General features: G+C 41.5%; 1 protein-coding gene across 1 annotated transcript; it reads left to right on the top strand.

Moving 5' to 3' along the window:
• The first annotated feature begins 4,494 nt into the window (after window positions 1-4,494).
• Window positions 4,495-21,263, top strand: PHYH (phytanoyl-CoA 2-hydroxylase). The gene is made up of 9 exons (XM_054593642.1): window positions 4,495-4,646; window positions 6,896-6,954; window positions 7,997-8,107; window positions 8,752-8,920; window positions 11,349-11,430; window positions 13,083-13,264; window positions 15,067-15,216; window positions 18,724-18,855; window positions 20,945-21,263. The coding sequence occupies exons 1-9, from the start codon at window positions 4,572-4,574 to the stop codon at window positions 20,996-20,998; spliced, it is 1,014 nt and encodes a 337-aa protein (XP_054449617.1). The 5' UTR covers window positions 4,495-4,571; the 3' UTR covers window positions 20,999-21,263.
• The last annotated feature ends 1,254 nt before the right edge of the window (window positions 21,264-22,517 follow it).

The following is a 22,517-nucleotide window of genomic DNA, read 5'->3' as shown; positions in this document are numbered from 1 at the left end:
CTGCCCCGAGAGGGGCGCTGTGGGGACAGCTCCGCTCCACCTCGCGCCGAGGCCGCCGCCGGCAAACTGGCAAGGCTAGGGAAGGGCGTCCAGGTGGCGCAAGGCCTGGTGGGGTCAGCCCCAGGGAGGAGGCGACGGGCGCCCACCACCAAGAGGACGTGGAGATGCCCCGAGGAGCCCCAGTCGGGTGCAAGGTAGCTAGAAAGGGCCGATCCCCCTGCTGGCGACTGTGCAGGGCCACCACTCGCTCTGGGACGCGGGACTTGAGGTGGGATTTAAGGGGGAGTAGGGGAGGATCGCGGCGCGGCTGGGGGGCTGATGAGGTCCACTTGGGTCCACCCCAGTTGAGGGCCACTGAGTGGCCACCGCCGCCGGTCCGCACCCAGGCTCCCGCCTGCCTGCCTTTTTTACATCCTCCGGGATTCGGAAGCTGCAGCGTGGTGGAGAGCAAGGGGACCCCAGGCAGGGGCTGGCCCCAAGGTGGCCTGGGGCTGGGGCTTCTAGGACCAGACCCTCTTGGGTGCAGTTTTGAGGATTTTTTCGCCCTCCCTTCTTTACAGGGAAGTGGGGAAATGGGAGACATCTTGCCCAATGGCAAAATGCCAGTCTGAGAGGCTAAATGCTGGACACAAGATTTAACAGGCACTAAAAATAAAAATCTGGTGGTACAGGTCTTGTCCTCTGTACTGGACTTCATGCCTTTCGCAACTTTTCTGAGAAATGCTAAGAGGAAAGAGGCCCCCCTTGGCCTGAGGGTCAGTAATGCTTGCAGCTTCTCCGGCCCGGGGAAAGAGTCCGGCTTTTGCAGTGGACACAGGGACAGAGCTCTAGGCCTCGTTCACCGCGGAGACGCTGTAGCCCACAGCTTCAGGCCGGGGCTGTGGCTCAGACTCCTGGGTGCAAATACTGCGCTGCCACTCACAGGTCACGGGGTGTCAGGCTGGTTGCAGAGCCCCTCCACGCACTCAGCTGTGTGCTTGAGTTTTCCTGCGTGTGTGGAAATGGCCCTTCCATAAGGCTGTTGTGATGATTACGGGAATCCATACACGTCAGACCCTTAAAGCTGTACCTAGGATATAGTAAGCGCTCAATGAAAGTGAGCTGTGTTTGTGACGGACTTCTCAGGGCCAGGTCCCTGCCAGCACGGTAGAGACGGCCCGCCCTGGCCATGGGGCGGGGCGTGCTTGGGAACACTTAAGGGCCTTGGGGGAAAAAAGGAGCTTCCTCCCAGAAGGGAGAGGGGGAAGAGAGACGGGTTTTAGAGGGGGTGGGGAGGACGGGGGGTGGGGGGGTGGGGGGGTGGGGAGGCAAAACGATAAAACAAAAAGCATGTGAATCTGTAAAAATTCTTCAAGGACTCCTACTGCCAAGTACCTAGGGGGCTTGGGAGCAGGCCAAGTCTGCTTGCCCTCTGTGAGTCTGAGAGAAAAGTTTGGGCTGTTTCATGACCCTGATGGTTTTTAGTTTGATTCAAGGTGAGGGTGGGGGCCCTTTGGTCTCCGTAGAAGCATCCCGTGGACTTTGCTCTCCCTGACAGGTCAGGCAGGCTGTTCCACGCACTGGGCCTTCTCCAAAACGGTTTCGTGGCAGGGAGGAGGGGAGCAGGGGGTGTCCGGAGCATCAGCCACTGTTCTCGCCCAGGCCGTCTCTCCCAACTGCTCCTAACCAGGACCTCTCAGGCTCAGCACCTGGACATGTGGCTCGGGGCATCTCCCAGCTCCGCGTCATCCTCGAACGACAAGAGTGGTCACCCTGCTGCCCTCAGGGACAGCTGCCCGCAGCGCCCTGTGGCTTTGCATGGGTAGACAGCTGGTGCGTTTGCCTTCTGATTTGACTCAATTTGCTGTGGACAGGAACGATGTGGTGTCCTGCTCCCTGCTGACGGCAGCACGCGTCTCATGCCTGTCTCATGGTCGGTGCTCAATAAAGGGCTCCTGGATGAATTAATTAAAACAACAACAACAACAACAACAACAAAACCCTGCTACCAAATTACCTGACCTATGGTCATATCTCTTCCTCAAAAGGGAATGAATGGCGTTTGGGGGTGGGAGGATGGAGGAGAAGAAAGAATGGCATTTTTGAATCTGGAATTGATTTCAACTTCTCATTCATATGATGACATTTTCTTAAGTGTGGACAACATTTGAACATTTTCATCCAAAGTTTTCCTTAGGTCATATTGCTTCTTAGCTGCTCAAATATGGCTATTATTTAAAAAGTAATTTTCATTTTACTTCTGATATACTTGGGGGAAGCTATTTCTTAAATGACTTTGGAAATTGTGTTTGAACATTTGTCTTCAAAGTTCCTTTCAATATTTAGATAAACTGAGCACAATACTTGAAGGGAGGAGGAAAATTTAATACTCAAAATTACAACTTAATAAGAAATGAATAAATACCAACTCTGAAGGAGAAAGAAATGATCCTTCTGGTGATAATGTTCCATTAATGTTCTGTTTCCAATAGTTCTGGAAATATTTTTCTTCTAACACAATTAGTAAAGATGACTACTTGAGGAATTTCCAAATAATCCAAATTGGTATTTTAAAAAAAGGCTAGCAAAATCCATCAAATTACCTCTTTACCTAAGGAGAAATTACCATTTTTAATTCGCCATGAGATTTTAAATGAAAAAGCTTAGACCCAACATCCCTCTAATTTAAAAAAGTCAGATAACAATGAGAAGTATTTAAGGATTTCCTTCATCTCTTTTAATAATCATAAACTTAAACACATCCTATGTAGAAATGCCTTATGGTGGGGAAAGAAGGGATTTTTTCACACACTTGTAAAATGAGCGTATTTTAAGGGAGCATTAAAATTACAGGTGTAGGTAGCTTCATCTCACCCGTATTTCTCATTGGTCCAGAAGGCCAAAACTTTCAGGGCCTGTGAGAGGGAAAGTCCAAATCTTTAAATAATTTAGGTAGACTTAGTGAATTGTGTGAACTGATTTTACATTTTTAGCTTTAATTTTCTCCTCCTGGCAGTCCCCAGTTTTCGTCAGATGAGGGCAGTAAGGAGACAGCTATTCGTCCGTTCCCAGTAACTTTAAGGTTTTTCTCAGAAACAGAAAGACGTAGATTTCTCTTTCTTGTACCTGCCAAAGGTTAGATACTTCATTTTAAACAATGATAAACCTAAGTGGGCAGGTTAAGGGTCAAGTTCAGCCATAGGATGATCAGATTGAAGAGATTAAGTTAAGAAATAATGAGAGAAAGCTGAGGACATTTCTGTTAACCTCAGGGAATCTGGGAGTCTGAGTAAGGAGGAATCAGGGGAAAATGAATAAAGGACACAGAGGGGAAGGCCAAAGGGCAGTCCTTGCTCGATGCTGACTCTCTCCTTTCTGCCTTGGAGAAAATAGCCAGTAGTTAGTAATTCAGAGTCCTGGACTGATTCTCTCCTAGACTATGGAAATTTCATCACATTGTATAAAGTCATTATTTGAGAAATGATTATATGTTTATGAGGAGGGACATTGTGGAAGTAACTCTTTAAGCTAAAGAAACAATGAAAAAAATGAGAGAGAGAAAAAAAAAATCTGCACTCCCATGTTCATTACAACATTGTTCCAATAGCCGAGATATGGAAATAACCTGTCTGTCAACAGATGAATGGGTAAAGAAAATGTGATATACACACACAATGGAATATTATTCAGCTTTAGTAAAAAGGGAAATCCTGCAACTGTGACAACATGGATGGACCATGAGGGCTTTAGGCTACGTGAGAAAGGCTAGTCACCATAGGATAAACACTACAGATAACATGTGTATATGTGGAATCTAAGAGGTAAACTCACTGAGGTGGAGCGTGGCATGGTGGTTGCCAGGGGCTGTGGAGGAGGGTAATGGGGGTCTTTGTCCAAGGCACAAAGTTTCAGTTACGTAAGGTAGATAGTTCTGGAGATGTTAGCGAGTGCTTATAGCTAATAAGGCTGCATAATATACAGAAAACTTGCTGAGAGAGTAGATTTTGTGTGTTCTTACCATAAACACACATACAAAAATAACGATAAAGCATGTGAGAGGAAGGTTTCTTGATGCTAGTGATGATTTCACTGGTGTGTATATACTTATCCACAAATCATGGAAATTTTTTAAAAAATTGTAGTTCTTTAGGAAATCTAAAATTATGCTAGACTGTGTGGATCAGATATTTCAGTGAGTCATTTATTTCATACTCTTCTTTTTTAAGACCCAGCCAAACTGCTTTTAATATTTCGGACTGGACTCCCTGAATTAAATGACTCTTTTAAAAGCATATGTTACTTGTAGAACTGAACATTTAAATTTTTATTCTTTCAGCAGTTTAGTGGAAGGAACGGTCATGTGGAATAAAATATTCGAAACTATGCTGGTAAGACCGTGGGTCACGTTCTGGTTCAATCTCTTTCTGGGTGACCTTAACCCAGTCAATGAGCCCTTCAACGTTCGGACCTCGGTCGCCACCGCGCGTCCCCGCGCACCGCTCCAGGCCACGCCCGCTCCCCGGCGGGAGGCGGGGCGTCCGCAGAAGTCAAGAGGAGCCAAGGCTCCACCGCCAGGTCTCCTCGCAATCACCATGTTGGGGTCACGCGCTGCCCGTCGCCTGAACGTAGTGGTGAGACACCTTAGCCGCCCCTCGGTTGGGACCATCGTATCCTTTGGGCTGCGCGGGGCTCGGGCTGGTAGGGTGGTGGCCTCCAGGGCACGGCCGCCGCGCCGTTTCTTCCTCTTCCTCGATGCCCCGGGGGGTCGCCGTGAAACTCACAACCCTTTAGGCCGTCCGGCGCGAGGGGACAAGGGAGGAGGGCGCATTCTCAGTCGCCGATGGTGGCCGCAGTGGGCGATGTGTCGTCCTTCCAGCACCGTTTCCCCGGCTTGTCACCAAGGGGGCCAGCTTTCAGAGGCCTGGCTATTTTCTAAACAGGGCCGCGCGTGACTTACGCGGCTGCCCTGAGACCTAAAAACGTCACAGCGCGGTCGCCGCTTGAGCTGGAGCGCAGAGCGGCCTGGAGGAGCCAAGGCCGGCGGGCGCGCAGCAGGACCTCAGCGGGGAGCCCCACCGGTCCTCTGCAGGGAGCCCTCCCCCGGGCCCACGCCCTCAGCTCTTCTGCGAGGATCCCAGGGCTACGGCCCTCTGCGTTTACGCTGTTTCCTGGGAAGGACTTGGTGCGCTGGGTCCACCTCCCGATTTGGCATCAGAAGTTAATCCGAAAGCAATGGGTGCGCTGTGGTGTTGGGTCCTGAAAGATGTTACTACGGCCTATGACACGTCAATCAAATTGCTCTACAGAATTGTTCTTGCTGCTCAGAATAAGTGTTCTCTTTCAGGGGGCACTTTTTAAAGCTCCCTACAAAATTGGAATTGCTCCTTAAACGACCTGATTAGCCTCTGTCGGGCTGTATATAAGATCCTAACATCTCATAAAATGATTATACCAGCTGTTTCTTTTACTTTCATTGTTCTCCCAGCTGAGTTCCAAGAAGCAATGTATCAGGACCACTGTACATTTAAAATTTTGTCCATAGACTGGTGAAAGGAACCCAGGGGATTACGTAGTCTCATTTTACCGGTGAGAAAACTGAGGCTACAAGAAATTAAAACTCTGGACCAAGGTAATTTAATTCAAGCAGTGGTTGTCTTCAGCATGGTCCCCAGACCATCAACCTCAAGGGGAAGCTTGTTAGAAATGGAGATTTTCAAGCTCATCTCAGACCTAGGGAATCAAAATACACGGAATGGGTCCACTTGTTTCTGACACATGCTCAGTTGAGAGAACCACCACTATATTGGGATTAGATATAACTGGAACTAGAATTAAGGTTCCTCACCCAATCTGTTAACTACTTTTAAAATTTGATATTCTGATCGTGCTGGTCCTTGTTATAATAGTACGGTCAGAGCTTAGTGTTTTCATCTGCATTTCATTTCTTTTCTCCTTCTTCCTCTCCCTCCCCTCCTCCCTCCCCCCCCCCCCTTCCTTCTTCCTTCTTCTCCTTCTCCCCAACTCCTCCTCCTCCACTGGAATGCTGATGTTTGAACTGTCCTGGCAACCGCATTTTTCTGAGAGCAGTTGACAAAGGCCATTAACTTCTCTGCCACATGGAAAACAGTAATTCTGACTCCTGACCTGCCTTTCCTTTGGACTATATCATTGTTCCCAGTTATATAAAGACACCGTTTAAAAATAACATGTTTATGAGTAGTGACATCCTGAAAATAACTCTAAACTAAAGATATGATGAGAAATGAAAAGGAAGAAAAGAATAGCTGCTAAATCAATAATCTGTGGTAACTGGACAAAAAAAAATTAGAAAGAATTACTAGTTCTCTAAGATATTTAAACTTATATTTGACTGTGGGGTCATACTTTTCTTGGCATCATTGTTTATTTTATAGATTTAAAAAAATGAACAGCTAAACTGTTTCTAATATTTTGGACTGGACTCCAACTAAATTAAATACCTCTTTTGAATAACACATGTTTCTCTTTCTAGAATTGAAACTTTCAATTTTTATTTTTTGAGCAGTTTAGTGGAAGGAAGAGTCTTGTGGAATAAAATAGGTGGAAGCTATGAAGTAAAGGGTGTGGGTAAAGCCTTGGCTCAGCCGTCTTTTGTGGGCTGACCTTGGACCAGTTACTGAGTCCTCCAAACCCGAGGTTCCTCCTCTGAGTGGCAGGACCCATATCAAACCCCTTGAGCTTCCAGCTGCCTCCTCAGGTGACCATGGAAACGAAGTGAAGTCATTTCAGAGAGAAGCAGCAGTGTATAGCTGTCATAGCTATGTATGGAACCAGCTTGCCCAATGTCCATTTGGAAGCAGTCTTCCCTTATGAGAGCCAATCGTGGGCAGACTGTTGTTGACTTCTAAATTTTTATTTGCCTTAATTCCCATCCTAGATAGCTCACCTCACTTCGGAGGCTCTTTCTCCTGCCAATTTTCATCCTCAACAATTCCAGTAAGTAGATCTAATTTTAATTTATAACCATACAATGTATATAAAGGTTTTTCTAGTGATAACTAGTATATAAAACACAATATATCATGTTGCCTGGTAAGAATTTATTACGCAAAGCCTCCATTACCAGGACTTGCTATAATTAGAACAATTGTGGAAAATTTTGAAGATCCTGACTTTAATTGTCTATTTGTATTTTAAAATTCAGAAGGGAGGGAAAATATCAGAAAGGGCGCAATCTGGTTTTGAAAATTCAGGCATGGTATATATCTCATTTAAATTTGCTTGTCATGTGGTCATAGCATATATTTGTTAGCATCTTTGGTTTATCTTAATTACATTTGAGGAGGAAAACATTCGATCTCTATAGGATATTCATACACAACTACAATTTCAACTAGAGGAATGGACTGGGTAATTTGAGTTTGTGTATATGTTGTACACTTATTTGGATTTTGTTACTTTGATTTCTTTGGATTTCTTTGAATGCCTGAACTAGACAATTAAAAATATAAAATCTACTGAATTTGCTGCTGACCTGCAGAACCATACCTATTCATTACAAAATAAAATTTAAAATTGGGGAAACAGGACTCTTTAAAAATCATACATAACTTCATTACATAAAAGCAGTCACTGTTAAAATATTTTTGCATTTCTTTGCAGTCTTTTTTTAACAAATAGTGTCTTAGTTTTATAAATTGTCATATTTTATTATAATAAGCATTATTATAGCAAAATTGTCATATTTTATTATAATAAGCATTATAAGTAAATTGCTATTACATGCTGTTCATTTTTAATGCCTGAGTCATATTCCATTGAGTGGAGATGATATAGTTGATTATTCTTCAATTTCTTGGTAATAGTAGTTAATGCTTTGGATTTAAAGCTTGAAGGTTTTTTTTCCAGATAATTTCCTTAAAGTTTTTGAAATAGAAATGCTGGGTGGAAGAGTATCACCATTTCTTGGGTTCTTGATTCATGTTGTTGGGATGTGATTTTTAAATTGGGCTTATTTGAGATTTATTTTCTTCTTTAGGTATACTCTGGATAATAACGTTCTAAGCCTAGAACAGAGAAAATTTTATGAAGAAAATGGGTTTCTTGTCATTAAAAATTTGGTATCTGATGCTGATATCGAATGCTTTAGGTATGGTAACTATTTGTTATTTTACAGAAATACATGTTTTATGTATGTGATGGGAATATGGTAAGATTAGCTTGTGCATGTTCAGGCATTGTTTAGCGGTTTGGCTCCTTAGGAAGTGTTCAGGAACATGGGCTCTGGAGCCAAACTGGCTGGCTTTAGTCTTAGCCCCACCACTTAAGGTTGTGTGTCCTGGAACAACTAACTTAACCTTTCCATGTCTCTGTTCTCACATCTGTTAAATGGGGATAATAATAGTACTTATGTCCTAGAGTTGTTGTTAGGGCTAAATAAGGTAAACATATTGAGAGAAAACTTTAAACAAGGCCTGGTACAGGTTAAGTGCTACAGAAGTGTTTGCTCTTTTTCTTCAGATATAACCAAACCACATATATTTCCCCAAATGGTCTGCTAAGCTAAGGAATATTAGCATTCTGGTAGTGAATTCCAGCTTCACAGTTAGAGGGCAGGGACTTCTGAGTTGGCCATGGCCTCCTCCTTTCCATCAGAATTATTCAACCTGGGGCTGGAGGCCAACTTAGTGCAGAGATTCCCCTCCACCAAATTGTTCAATCTTTCCCAGAACAGGGCCAGGCAGGTGCTTGGAGCCAGCGGTAATGATGTCATTTGCCAATTTAATTTTCTAGGAAGGAGTTTGAAAGAATCTGCAGACAGGAGGTAAAACCTCTTGGATTAATGATAATGAAAGATGTGACCATTGCAAAAACAGAACATGCTGTAAATGAAAAAGTGGTTACCAAGCTCCAAGATTTCCAAGAAGACCGGGAACTCTTCAGATACTGCACTATTCCTGAGGTTCAAGACCCTCTTGCATTTCTTTTTTTCCCCTAAGCTAATAGCCCATTTGCATGCTTGCCTCTGAAATCTGTTCTTTTTACTTTACCTAGAATGTTTCTGCTCTGGCCCTAGAAGGGTGGTTCTCAATGGGAGACTGTGTTCGCACTGTCTCGAGATAAGCATGGTTGTCATACATGGACAAGCAGGGATGGTGTGCTACTGGCTTCTAAGGCGTAGAAGCCAGGGATGTTGTAATGGGGTCTAAGGATCCTGTAATGCACAGAATAGCCCCATCCCCAAAACAAATGATTTTTCAGCCCCAAATGTCAGTGTTGTCCAGTTCAAGAAACCCCACTCTAGAGTTTGCTAATTATCTTTGGTTGAGAAGGGCAGGAATCCTGTGTTAAAGAGAGAGAGAGTCTTTCTTACATTCGGTACAGGCATATCAAAGTGGTGAAACTGCTGAGGCTATTTGCTGTAAATCCATTTATATTTTCCTTTTATGAATCTGATCAGCAGAGCTGTAAGTTTGTTTTTAAATTTAAACTTGTTTGAAAAAATTATTATTCTTTAAGAGCAATTCATACTTATGAAAATATTCAAGTAGTCCAGAGAGGAATAAAATGAAAAGTAAGGTCTCCCACGAATAGTCCTCCTCACTGCTCAGCTTTTTTATGTGTTCATCTAGAATTATTTTGTGTATATGCAAACACATTTGTATACAGCCACCTGCGACATGGGAACATACTGGTTGTCACCTTGTTCTTTCCATTTCTGGTAGATCTTAAGCGTCTTTCCATTAGTATCTATGGATCTACTTATACTTTTAAAACTACTGCGCATTATTTCATTGCACACATGCATTGTACCATAGCTCATGAACCATTCACCTAGAATGGTTTTAAAGGAGACATTGCATATAGTACTTATTAGAAATTACAACCACAAGCATTGTAAGAGAATTTGACTCCTGAAGAAAGACTGTACAGATCTGTGATGCTCAGCCCCTTGCCTTGGTGACCTGAGGGGAAGTGGCCCTTCTGGAGCATCCATTCACCTCAACCTTAAATTATGTTATGGACATGGAAGCTGTGTGGGGAGGTCAAGGATAAAAACCTCAAGATTAGAGACAACTTGTGGTAGATGAAGCATTACCAGGATTTTCAGATTGTCTGCATCTCTAAAGTGTGACCCATGTATCTGGGGGTTCATATAATAATTTTTAGGAGGTATGCAATATTTTAATATCTGTCTATTTTAATATGTGTTGAAAAATAACCAGCACATCTAACCCATGATTTCAAGAATGTTATTAATCAGAAGAAGACTGAATAAAAGGCATTATAGAAGTTATTAGCTAACTATATTGGGAAGGTCTGCAAAGTAGGGCAGAAATGGTGAGGATGGCTCTTAAATGACTGAGGTTTAGAAAATACTGACCTAAGTGAAAAACAAAAAAATTGACAGCCTTTATAAAGAAACAAATATCGAGACTGACCCCTAGGATTTTTGTAACATTTCAAGTGCTTCATACACGTATTATCAATATTCCTTATGCACAAGAGGCCAAATAGTGAAAGCAGTAAAATGTGCTTCATTTTCTGGAGTCAGACAGAATTGGAGTTTGAATACCAGCTTTTTCATGTAACCAGCTCTGTCAACTTGGGAAACTTATTAGCTTCAGGCTTATTTGTGTGGGATGTTCATTTTAAAGGATCGTTAATTAATGGGACATGAATTTTCAGGGACTACCGTGAGGCTTAATTGGGCCATGTATAAAGCCCCTGGCAGGTAGTAGGCATTCCGTGTTGAGTCTTTTCTGCTTTTCACCCCACCCAAGGAGAGTTAGGTGCTGGGGGCAGCACCTGGGCTGCCGGAGCCCGTGACTAAGTCAGCCCTCCATATCTCATCCTCCCGTTGCAGCTTATTCTTTATAGCATATATCAAAATCACGATTGCCCATGTCATTATTTGTTTAGCATCTTTCTTCCCACCAGACTATAAATAAACTCCATGGGCTGCTGTTCTTTCCTCAGAGCTCCTCATGACAGCTGCAAGTGTGCTGGGTCCTTTCATAGTCCCTTCCTATTAGCAGTCTCCAGGAAGGAAGAGGAAGCTGGCCTCTCGCTAGGCAACTCTGGTCAGCTTTGATTGAAAGAAGGGTTTACCCGGCCTTCCCAGTTGATCTCTCGTAGAAACTTCTATCTTTCTTGTATAAGAAGTGGTTAGGTTTCCAACAGGCTCCAAAAAGCCTGTCAATTCAGAGTGTTTTAAATCTCTAATGATTTCCAAGTGCTGACTTTTTCATGCTTTGTTTGCAACGCTATGAAATACCAATTGGTTTTTTTAAACTATTGTCATCTTGGTTCTCATAAATACAGTTGTACTTTGTGCCATTTGCCTGTGCATTGGCGTTCTCACGAGTTATTCTCCCCCTTTCCCTTAGATTCTAAAATACGTGGAGTGCTTCACTGGACCCAATATCATGGCCATGCATACAATGCTGATAAATAAACCTCCAGATTCTGGTAAAGGACTCGTATTTGTTAAGGAGAGGGAAATAAATGTTTAATTAAAATATATAAGGTTGATGTTCTAACTGTAGCCATGTGTGTCAGTGCTAAGCTTTGCATAAATGAATATGTATACCATTAAAAAATAGACAACAGACCCAAAATGGAGTCACTTGTGCTAAGCCCACATCAGCAAACTGAGCCTTAATGCCTAACCTAAAAGCAGCTTTCGTTTCCCCTGAAACAAAATTAACCATTCAATCTGGAATTTCCTGGTCAGCACTAGTGAGGTAATCAGCCTGATAAAACCTGCCAGCTGCTAAAGGAAGGTGACCTTGCTTAGAACAGTCCACTCTTTGCTGGTAGCTTCCTTGTCCCTCCACCTTCTACCTACCAAAGCCTTCCCTTTTGTAGAGCTCCTCAAGACTCCTTTCTGTCTGCTAGATTGGATGCTGCCTGATTCATAAATCATATAATAAAGCCAATTAGACCTTTAATTTTATTCATTTGAATTTTGGTTTTTTACAGTAATTTAATTCAAAATAGCTTACATCATAACAACATTGAAGTAAAAGAGTGATTTCAGATACTAAGTGTAGGATTATTGCTGGATTTCCAGAAAACTGGATTCTTAAAGATGCAGGTTAATAAACAACTGTTTGTGTAAGATAAGCTCCAGTTATTCAACACGTCTGTGCTTTGTTCACCCTTCTCACCCATGACAGTGGATTTTGCCTTCCTGATCTGAAGACATTATTATTATAAACAAAATTAAAACAATTTTTATAAATCACATACTACAGTTTTTTGTAAAATTTCTTTTGCTTGCTGATGCATGGCTTCTAAAACCTCACACCCCGAGAAACTGACTGGAAAGAGAGAGCCCAGGCATCTGTGTTTTATTAACCATTCCCAGAGATTCTCGTGTAGATGGCTAGTGGGCCACGCTGAGAAATTCTGCTATACCAGCGGTAGTAAATTGGCCATTAGAGATCCTTCCATCTTTTCTACATTTCTTCCTCCCGATGGCCAGGAGGGGTGTATGCGACAGGCCTGTACCTTAACATCACCAAGTCTCTCCCTCTCTGGATGTCTTGCCTGGAGAGATCAGGTGGCCTGGGGAGTCAAATTCAGAGAGCAAAACCAGAGCAAAATGTAAATGTGGGTCTTGGTAGCTCTGATTCTACACAGTAATTATACACCAAATGCTTCTATTTAGTTTGGAGGGGAAACCTCTTAGAGGCCTTTCTATTTATTTAGTTAGCTAAAGTTTTTACACTAGCCTCTTAGCAAATTATCGGGGGACCTCAAGACTCCCCCTCTCCTCACTCTCTTCAATGAAATTTTTTTTTTTGAATACTAGACTCTATGCCTAAACCAGAGTTAGAAAGGAATAAGGCACAACAGAGATGATGACATAGGTGCAACTTGCTAGAACATAGTGTGTGTAAGTGCTTGGTTTTAAGAAACCCCGAAAAAAGTATAGAATCTGGAGTCCCCACGTTGATTTGATATTCCAGTTTGCTGCTTATCTCTCGAGGCTGATTTTCTAGAATATTATTTCATTTGTTTGGCAGGGAAAGGTCTTTTTTTGTTTGTTTGTTTTTTGAGGCAAAGCAGAGGAATTCTGAGACTCAAGCATCTTTTAACAGCAGGTTTCATTTCAGGCAAGAAGACATCCCGCCATCCCATGCACCAGGATCTGCACTACTTTCCCTTCAGGCCCAGTAATACAATTGTCTGTGCTTGGACAGCCATGGAGCACATTGACCGGAACAATGGCTGCCTGGTGGTACTCCCAGGCACGCACAAAAGCACCCTGAAGCCACATGATTATCCCCAGTGGGAGGTAGGTCAGCATAGCAGCCGAGTCTTGCTCAGAATCTTTTATTGTTTTGATTTCACATCAGTATACATACAGAGCTTTACTGGCAATATGGCATTTCGTTTTGTAGCAAAACATTGGTCTAGGATTTGGAATTAGAATCAGGCAAAAGTCAAGGATGTCAGATAAAATATTCATTCCTGCACTTTCAGCAAGGGTTTGAAAGCCAGTCAACATGGACAACTTTGGTAGGTGCTGTAAGATCCAAGGCTATAGAACCTAACACAAAGGTAAGACAAAAACACTGCGAAACCAGATGCATATGACAGGTGCCAAATAAGTCTTACACACTGATTGATGGCTCTCAGAGTCAAAAAGAGGGAGAGATCATCTCCTTCCAGCTGGAGAGGCCAGCAGAGGCTCTGGGGAGGACGGAGCTATATTCTGTTGCATGGCTCTTCTAGTTTATTGACTCAACGGTTGATGCCAGAGGACTGTTAAATGCTTTTGAGCTCCTGAGTGATGAGATGAAACTGGTTGCTCAAAAACAATAATTTTGGGGTGTGTCACAGGATGTAGGAATATTGGCAGTGTAGGAATCCAAGGGCAGGGGAACTAGTGTTTTAGATAGAAGGCGATAGTGTCTTGAAACCCCGTAGTAATGGTCAGAATAGAAAACATACCTGTTTTTAAGGCAGGAAGAGTGAATGTGGTTCTGTAGGAAGTAAGGAGAACATGGCTTTAAGGACTTCCGTCTCAGAATTCATGTGCTGGTGATTAGAGCTAAGCAAAACATTTGAGTCTTGATTCTGATATAAAATCTGAGATTGTGAGATTTGTCAGTTAAGGTGAGGTTTAGGAAAGGTTTGGTGCAAGTAAAAGGGAATGTTTTGGGAAAGCTGCAGGGTCCTGCTGAGTCCATGGAAGGGTGAGTAGCTCTGAACTTTTTCGCTTGGTGGGAAGAGTGGGGCTGGGGCACCTGGCATGGGCAGTTGAACCGTGACTATGTCTGGTCTCTTCCATCCTCTCCTCAGATTTGAATCTGAGTGGCTGCAATGGGAAGTCAGATTGGCTTAGCTTGGGTTACATACCCTGGCCAGGCGGAAGTGCACTGGATCAAAGTCCTAACACAGTCCAACCTGGAAGCAGTCATTCCTCCAAAAGGAATTTGGGATAGTCCTAGAAAGGCGAACGGGATGTTGCCCTGCCCACTACCCTAGAACAACCCCCCACCCCCTCATAAAAGCTTATAAACCTTAAATCACTTGCACTGTAGTTTTTCATAAAGACATAACCATTACCTAAAATAACTAACTTTGGAAAGTTATAAACAAAAGCAATATTTTAATTTACTTATCCTTCTTTCTTTACTCTGGATGTGACATGAGTGCTTTCTGAGCTCACAAAAATTAAGCATTTTCTCTCTCCCAGTTTGGGACAATAGTGTCTCAGAGATACTCCTGAGTAATAGAAGAGTGATTAGTGCAAAGTTTCAGGTGAAGAGAGTATCATGCTGGGAAAGAATGATCACGGGTTTTGCCTGGAAAGGAGTTCTGTGTTAACTGAAAAAGGCAAAGCTGAACTAGATCTTCATTTGTTACTCCGTTTTCATTTGGTTCAAAAAAAAAAACTGTGATTTTAATATCAACACATGACTTTAAAACCAGATGTCTGAGAAGCTTTTGTATATTTGCATTTTTTAAATAATCTAATTTATCTTCTTCTCTAGCAAGAAGTTAGAGGACATTTGCTTTTCCTGATGAGCTGTAAAGTTTGTAATTACTGGCTTCCTCAAATATAGACTTGACTTCTCTTATGTATTCCAGGGGGGAGTTAACATATTGTTCCATGGGATCCAGGACTATGACAAAAACAGTGCCCGGGTGCACCTGGTGATGGAGAAGGGAGACACCGTTTTCTTTCACCCTTTGCTCATCCATGGATCCGGTCAGAACAGAACTCAAGGATTCCGGAAGGTATGGATTAACAAAACCACACTTCCCAAGGATGAATGGTTAAACGCAATAATGTCGAGATATATTGAAATTTATAAGATTTCTCACTGTAAACTAGTCTTTAATCCAGTTTATTTGCTGGGAAATACAGTTGCCTACCTCATGCTATTTTTGCTCATATCAGTAAGAAGCCAGGTGACCTCAGGGTCCCAACCCTATTGATATCGAATCATGATCATTCATGATTTGCTTCAGAGCAAAAGTTTATTTGGTCGCTGACAGCCTTTGCTTCAGAGATAAAAACTATGGCTGACATACTAAAATAACAAAATTTTGAATGCATATAGCTCATAGAAAGCATATAAGAGGACGGTTTATAATATCATCACTATTAAGAAAATATTTGTATATATTTTGATGATGCTATATATATATATTTTATTGATGATACTATTACAGTTGTCCCATTTTTTTCCTCCCCTTTATTCCCCTCAGCCCACTACCCTCCCTCTTAGTTCATGCCCATGAGTCATACACATAAGTTCTTTGGCTTCTCCATTTCTTATACTATTCTTAACGTCCCCCTGTCTATTTTGTACCTACTATTTATGCTTCTTATTCCCTGTACCTTTTCTCCCATTATCCCCCACCCCCAATAAACCTCCCCTCTGACCTCCATTTCTGTGATTCTGTTCCTGTTCTAGTTGTTTGCTTAGTTTGTTTTTGTTTTTAGGTTCAGTAATTGATAGTTGTGAGTTTGTTCATATTACCGTTCATACTTTTGATATTCTTTTTCTTACATAAGTCCCTTTAACATTTCATATAATAAGGTCTTGGAGATGATGAACTCCTTTAGCTTGACGTTATCCCGGAAACATTTTATCTACTCTTCATTCTAAATGATAGTGTTGCTGGATAGAGTAATCTTGGATGTAGGTCCTTGGTTTTCATGACTTTGAATACTCCTTTCCGAGAAATCAACAGATAGTCTTATAGGAACTTCTTTGTAGGTAACTGTCTCCTTTTCTCCTTATCTTGAATCTTGGGTAATGCAATTTTGCTGTGCCTTGGTGTGTACTTCCTTCGGTCCAACTTCTTTGGGACTCTCTGAGCTTCCTGGACTTCCTGGAAGTCTATTTCCTTCACCAGACTGGGGGAGATCTCCTTCATTATTTTTACAAATAAGCTTTCAATTCCTTGCTCTTCCTCTTCTCCTTCTGGCACCCCTATGATTCAGATATTGGATCATTTAAAGTTGTCCCATAGTTTCCTAAGAATCTCATTTTTTTGAATTCTTGTTTCTTCATTCTGTTCTGGTTGAATGTTTATCTTTTCCTTCTGCTCTAAATCATTGATTTGAGTTCCAGTTTCCTTCCCTTTACTGTTGGTTCTCTGTATATTTTTCTTTATTTCACTTTGCATAGCCTTCACTTTTTCCTCCATTTTGCAATCATACTCAACCATTTCTTTGAGTATCCTGATTGCCAGTGTTTTGAACTGTGCATCTGATAGGTTGTCTATCTGTTCTTCGCTTAGCTCTATTTTTGGAGCTTTGATATGTTCTTTCATTTGGGCCATGTTTCTTTGTCTCAGGGCACCTGTTACGTTGGAAGGGGCAGAGCCTTTGGTATTAGCCATGGTGGGACAACCCCTGTTGCTGCATTGTGATGCTGTATGCAAGGGAGGGGTCCAAGAGGGAACAGTGGTACTTACTCAGCTCTCGGTGGGCTTTCAGTCACTTCCCCTGCTACCCAAAGCAAATTGGGCCCTTTTGGTGTTGGTTCCCGGTTGGGTGGATTTGTGTACATTCTAGGACCCTGAGTGTCTCTCCAACAAACTCTCCTTTGAGGCTGGGAGTTTCTCCTGCTGCCACATCCCCCACAGGTGTTATTCTGGTTATTTTTTGTTTTTAAATTTATTGTTGTCCTTTTGGTTGTGTGAGGAGGCAAAGTGTATTTACCTACACCTCCATCTTGGCCGGAAGTTCCCACTGTTAAGAAAAATATTATTGATCTGAAAGAAATGTCCTGAATTGGCTGCCCAGAAATCAGATATAGCAAGACAGCCATGTGTTTCATTCCTCAGTCTTAGAGTATTTTAAACATAATGATTTCATTGCTCACATTAAAAATTGACAGATTTCTCATAAGTTCCCAGGTTTCTTGTTTCTATAAAATTTAGCACATCTGGCCGTACTGTGTACTTAAATTTTCCCCATGATAACATGACTGTCAATACTAAATATTGGGGATCTCTTTGGGACTGAGTGAGGCTGTTCATTGAGAACAGCAACCCCTGCTATATCCCTGAGGCCAAGGTTTAGGTATCATATTGCAACTTTCATGCATTCATATTTGCACCAGGTTCAGCAGGGCCAGGATGAGGGTGAGGTGAGAAGGCACTATCTTCAGGGCAAAATTTAAGGCAGGGGGATGACTTAAAAAACTAAAAAAAAAAAAAATCCACTTAAATAATATTCTTTACAATAATATTTTTAAAAATCAAAATTACTGCAAAAGAAAAAATTTGTGATGAGTACAATGCCAGAGTTTTAAAGACAAAATCAAGTTCTTCACTAGCACAACCTTCAGCATTGAGCAAAGGAGTGTATAGGCACCACAATACAAAAAAGGAGAATTTTAATATACTGACTTTCCAATTCTTCAATACTTTTTGAACCACTTTAATGTTTGGAAAAACATTAATCATTCAAAAAACATGTAAGCACATCTGTAAAGGATTCGCATTTCCCCTTTTGCCTCCACGCGGCCAGGCCCAGCACTGGGGCTCGTGTGGGAAATGGCATCTGTGACTCCGCTGCCTCGAAACGTGATGGTTCAGGCAGAGTAAGAAGTCTCTCTGACAGGTGTGCTCGCCTTAGGATAACTAACCTGTGACTGGAAAGGTCAATTTAACTACTGCCTTGCAGCATATTTGTGTATAACTTCTTCAAGAATGGGAAGAGCCAAGTAACTTCTGCCTTGCCTTCGTAAGGAAACAAGATGGGTACCTCATGGGAATGCTATCAGACTTTAAATGTCCTTTTGATTCGAGAGCAGAGGAATGTGTATTATTTTCCTTTGAAGGTTTTTTTCTTCATAATCTCTGGCCATTAAAATAACAAACTTGATTAACTTCTGTGACTAAGGAGTTGATGAAAAACCCTGGAATATATTCCTTTTTAGTACTTGGGGCTCTCCATTCCTTAGAAAAATCAAATGTTAAAAAGTTAAAGACCTCCTACTTATGTAATTATGTTCTCTGCCCCATATATGCCTTTTGAAAATAAATATCACAGCTAGTTAAAAACCTCTTGTAATTTCTCAAGAAGCCTTTGGCTGGGAGTCGGGGGTAAGGGAGGGGAAGCCACTGAGCCACAAAGAAACTGATTTAACACTCAATGGAATAGCTTTCAATCTAGAAATGAAAAGCTGAGTGAAATAACTGACGTTCTAAATGAAACCTTGCTTAGTTGCTGGTGTTAATGGGATTTTTGTCCCCTAACATTAATTTATTCACTTTGCCCAGGCAATTTCCTGCCATTTTGCCAGTGCTGACTGCCACTACATCGATGTGAAGGGCACTAGTCAAGAAAAGATTGAGAAGGAAGTTGTGTTGTTAGCAAAAAAAATGTATGGAATTGAAAATGTCTCCATGAAGGTATGTGTATGAAATGACAAGGAAAGATCTCAGTTTTTTTCTTTTCTTCAGGTGCTTAATAATTCTCATATATGATTTAATTTGAAAGTATAAAGTGCTTGGATGGAGAGCTCATAGCAGAAACGTGGCTGAGACCCACTAGGAATGACCACGAATTTCAGTTTCTACTTGCTTCCCTGGTACGGGGGAGCTGAGGACGTGCTGACTTCCTTACGTCTTTGGGCTCTCCTGGGATGTGCAGGCTACCTTGTGCTAGGCTGGACAGGTAGGGAAGAAAATAGAAAACAGATTTAGGGACAGGAATGAAGGACAAAAGGCTTCTTTCTGAATGCACATGAAGAAATTTAAAGGTTTGGACTGTCACTCATACTCCTCCTTTATTTGTACAGAATAGAATATTAATGCATTGGGAATCCAGTAAGACTCCCAGGAAACAATTCTTGGGCAAATTTGGGTCACTTTGATCCTGAAGTTTAATGAGAGGCACAGCTTATATGTAACGGAGATTTAAGATCACTAATGCTTACCAGTAAGAGGTGTGAGATAATATTTTATATGCTTTCCTAATTCATACACATCACTTGTAAATTATGTGTTTTTTAATCAGTGGACATTCAATGCTGTTGAGGATCAATAAAAAAATTACCAGTCAAGGCAAATAAATAAACATATTTTCTTTGTAGACTATGCACATTTTAGCACCTGAACAAGGAGCTAAACCTATTTTTAAAATTTACAGTAGATAATCATAAATGCCTGCATTTCCTATGGGGGGTGACGTGAGCCCCACACAGACTGAATGCAGTGGTAACTGGGGGCTTCCCATTGCTGTGGAGAGCACTGCACACCAATGACAGGCCACTGATGCTGGGAGTCATTTTCTGAATACCTTCAAGAACTTTACTTCACCCTTTCCCTCTTTCTCCCCTTAGAAGCTGTGAATGTACCACATACCTGAGAATGCTCTGATTTCACATTTGCAAATCCTAGGAAGTATCGTCCTCTACCTTTGTCCAATACTTAAATGCCTTACAAAGGCAACATAGTTTGGCAACCGGGGCTTCCATCCAACACCCTGAGAGAAAAAAAACTATACATTAAGTTTGCGGTTTGTCGATATTGTACTAAGTGAATTACGTCCTGTATTTATTTTCGTTACTCTCTGACTTATAGTTTATCAACTTTACTTAGAATAACATACAAACTTCTGCTATGTAATTCTTTGTAGTAAGGAACAAACAAAAGCACTTTCATATTCCTCTTCCTGTTTTCCTCGCCAAAATCCAATGGAGCAGTCATTGTAACTACATGCTTCTTTTTTTCTCAATCTTCACTTGAGGATATGTTTATTGATTTTAGAGAAAGAGGAAAGGAAAGAGAGAAACACCGATGTGAGAGAGAAATGTCAATTGGTTGTCTCCTATCCACTCCCTGACTGGTATACGGAACGATACTCCAACCAACCGAGCCACTCGGCCAGGGCTGTACCTCCATGATCTTAATGAGAAAATAGAGTCCAAGAGGTTGGCCTGTTAACATGGCAGAGCTAGACTTCAGAGTCAGGTCAAATTCTAAAATTGTTCTTCCCAACCTGTCTTGCTGGTTGCTCAAAAATAAACAAGGACTAAGAAATAAATTAGAAAGTCTGAATTGTTTTATTAAGGACAAAGAAAAAAATGAACTATTAACCTATAGCATCATTTTCATGATTATGATATAATCAGGAGTAGATCACTGAAAATGAATCAGGCAAGTTACCGAAAGGAAGGCAGGAAGACGGGTAGTGAACTGTGCTGTGACCAAGCACAGCACTCAGCCAGTTAGGGTACCTGGAATCAGTAAGAGTGCCAAATAAAACAGGGCCAACAGTCTGGGGACTCCCTGCCTTAGATTGTTTAACCTGCTATTAGATGTGGCAAGTAAATTAATCAGGGTCTCAGAATATGGTTTATTTTCCAACCGATAGGACTTTACTGTGGAGGCTTTTTCCCTTTATTTAACCATTTGTAGATGTTAGAAACTTACTTTTTTGTGGTCAAGAGACAAATGAAGTGTTCCACAAACTCATTTTGTTTGACATTATTTCCAGGATATTTGGAGAATTCGAGGACGGCTTGTGAAAGGAGAAAGAACCAACCTTTGAAACAGCCCTTTGCTATAAATCTTTTAAAGAAAACCAAAATTAAACAAGGTGTCTAAGGAAAATATTTTCTTAATGAGATGACGTAATTTTTCCTATCACTTGTTAACAAAATCAAAATGCTTGTATCAGTACTTAATTGCCTGTGGGTAATTTTGCAGTGCAGTGATGTTGCTTTGATGACTGTAAAAACAGTGGAAGTGAAATATCACTGTTTTAAGGAAAATAAAGTTAGGGTTACAACTGAATAAAGATGAATGCTGTATAATTTACGTGTGTTAGATCTGTTTCTTTCATTCAATTAGCTCTTTACCCAAGCAGAAATGAAGGCTTTGAAATTCAGGGTGTGTTCAGTTTTGTATCCCTCTTCCGGAAAACACACCACCTACTTATTTCATGTCATGAGAGACTTCTTTTTAAATATAGAACAAGGTACAAGGCAGACACACTTCCTGAAGGGCATAAGAAGGGCATCATGGAGTAAAAATATGAGTGGATACTCACACCCTGATATGACTTCATGCTACAACTTCACAATAGCAGCACTATTTACAATAGCCAAGTGCCGGAAGCAGCCTAAGTGCCATCAGTAGAAGAGTGGATTAAAAAACTGTGGTGCATTTACACAATGGAATATTATGTAGCAGAAAGAAAGAACTCCTGTTCTTCGTGACAGCATGGATGGAACCAGAGAACATTATGCTAAGTGAAATAAGCCAGGGGGCAAAAGACAAATACCATATGATCTCACCTATAAGTGGAATCTAATCCATAAAACAAACAAGTGAGCAAAATAGAACCAGAGATTGAAATAAAGAACAAACTGTCAGTGACCGGAGGGGAAGGGGGAGGGGAATAACCAGAGAGAGAAGGGGGAATGTCAAGTAAAGAAACATGTATAAAGGACACAGGGACAAAGATGATGCGGTTGGGGGGAGGATTGAGTATGGGGGGGAGGGGAGGGGAGGGGAGAGTAATGGAGGCAAAATGGGGACAACTGTAATTGAACAAGAATTTAAAAAATTTTAGAAAATAGACTGAACTAAGTCTTCCTAAGGAATAAAGACAAGGGTAACATCTCATTTCTTAATGGGTAGGGCAGCTGAAAAGCTTTAGTACTCAGGAATGTAACCTAACCTCTTTCAAAGTACAGGGAAATTTTGGATACTTTTCATCTGGGTTTTGAATGAGCGAAACTAGAGGAATTTATTGTAACAGAGCATCGTCTTTTGTACCAGCTGAGGACAGCAAGGAGACACAGTTTTTTTGTTTTGTTTTGTTTTTTAATTCTAGCTTATTAAAAGAGAAATAGAGTCCCTTTCTTGTCATTCTGCTAAGCATAAGTGTTTCTAAGTCTCGTTTCACTGAGTTTTTGTTGGTTTCTCCTATAAGGACACCCAGTCTAAGCTCAGTTCCAGCTAGAAAATGGGGACATTATCACTGACAGGATCTAAAGAAATTAGATTATGGAATAATGGAAAATAAAATATATAAGGAATGGCAGTGTGAACTGCATGTATAG

Source organism: Pteronotus mesoamericanus, unplaced genomic scaffold, assembly GCF_021234165.1.
Source record: "Pteronotus mesoamericanus isolate MK-2021 breed Mesoamerican mustached bat unplaced genomic scaffold, CSHL_Meso_final contig_130, whole genome shotgun sequence".
In the NCBI taxonomy this organism is placed as follows: Eukaryota; Metazoa; Chordata; class Mammalia; order Chiroptera; family Mormoopidae; genus Pteronotus; species Pteronotus mesoamericanus.
This window is presented reverse-complemented; position numbering and strand designations above follow the sequence as displayed.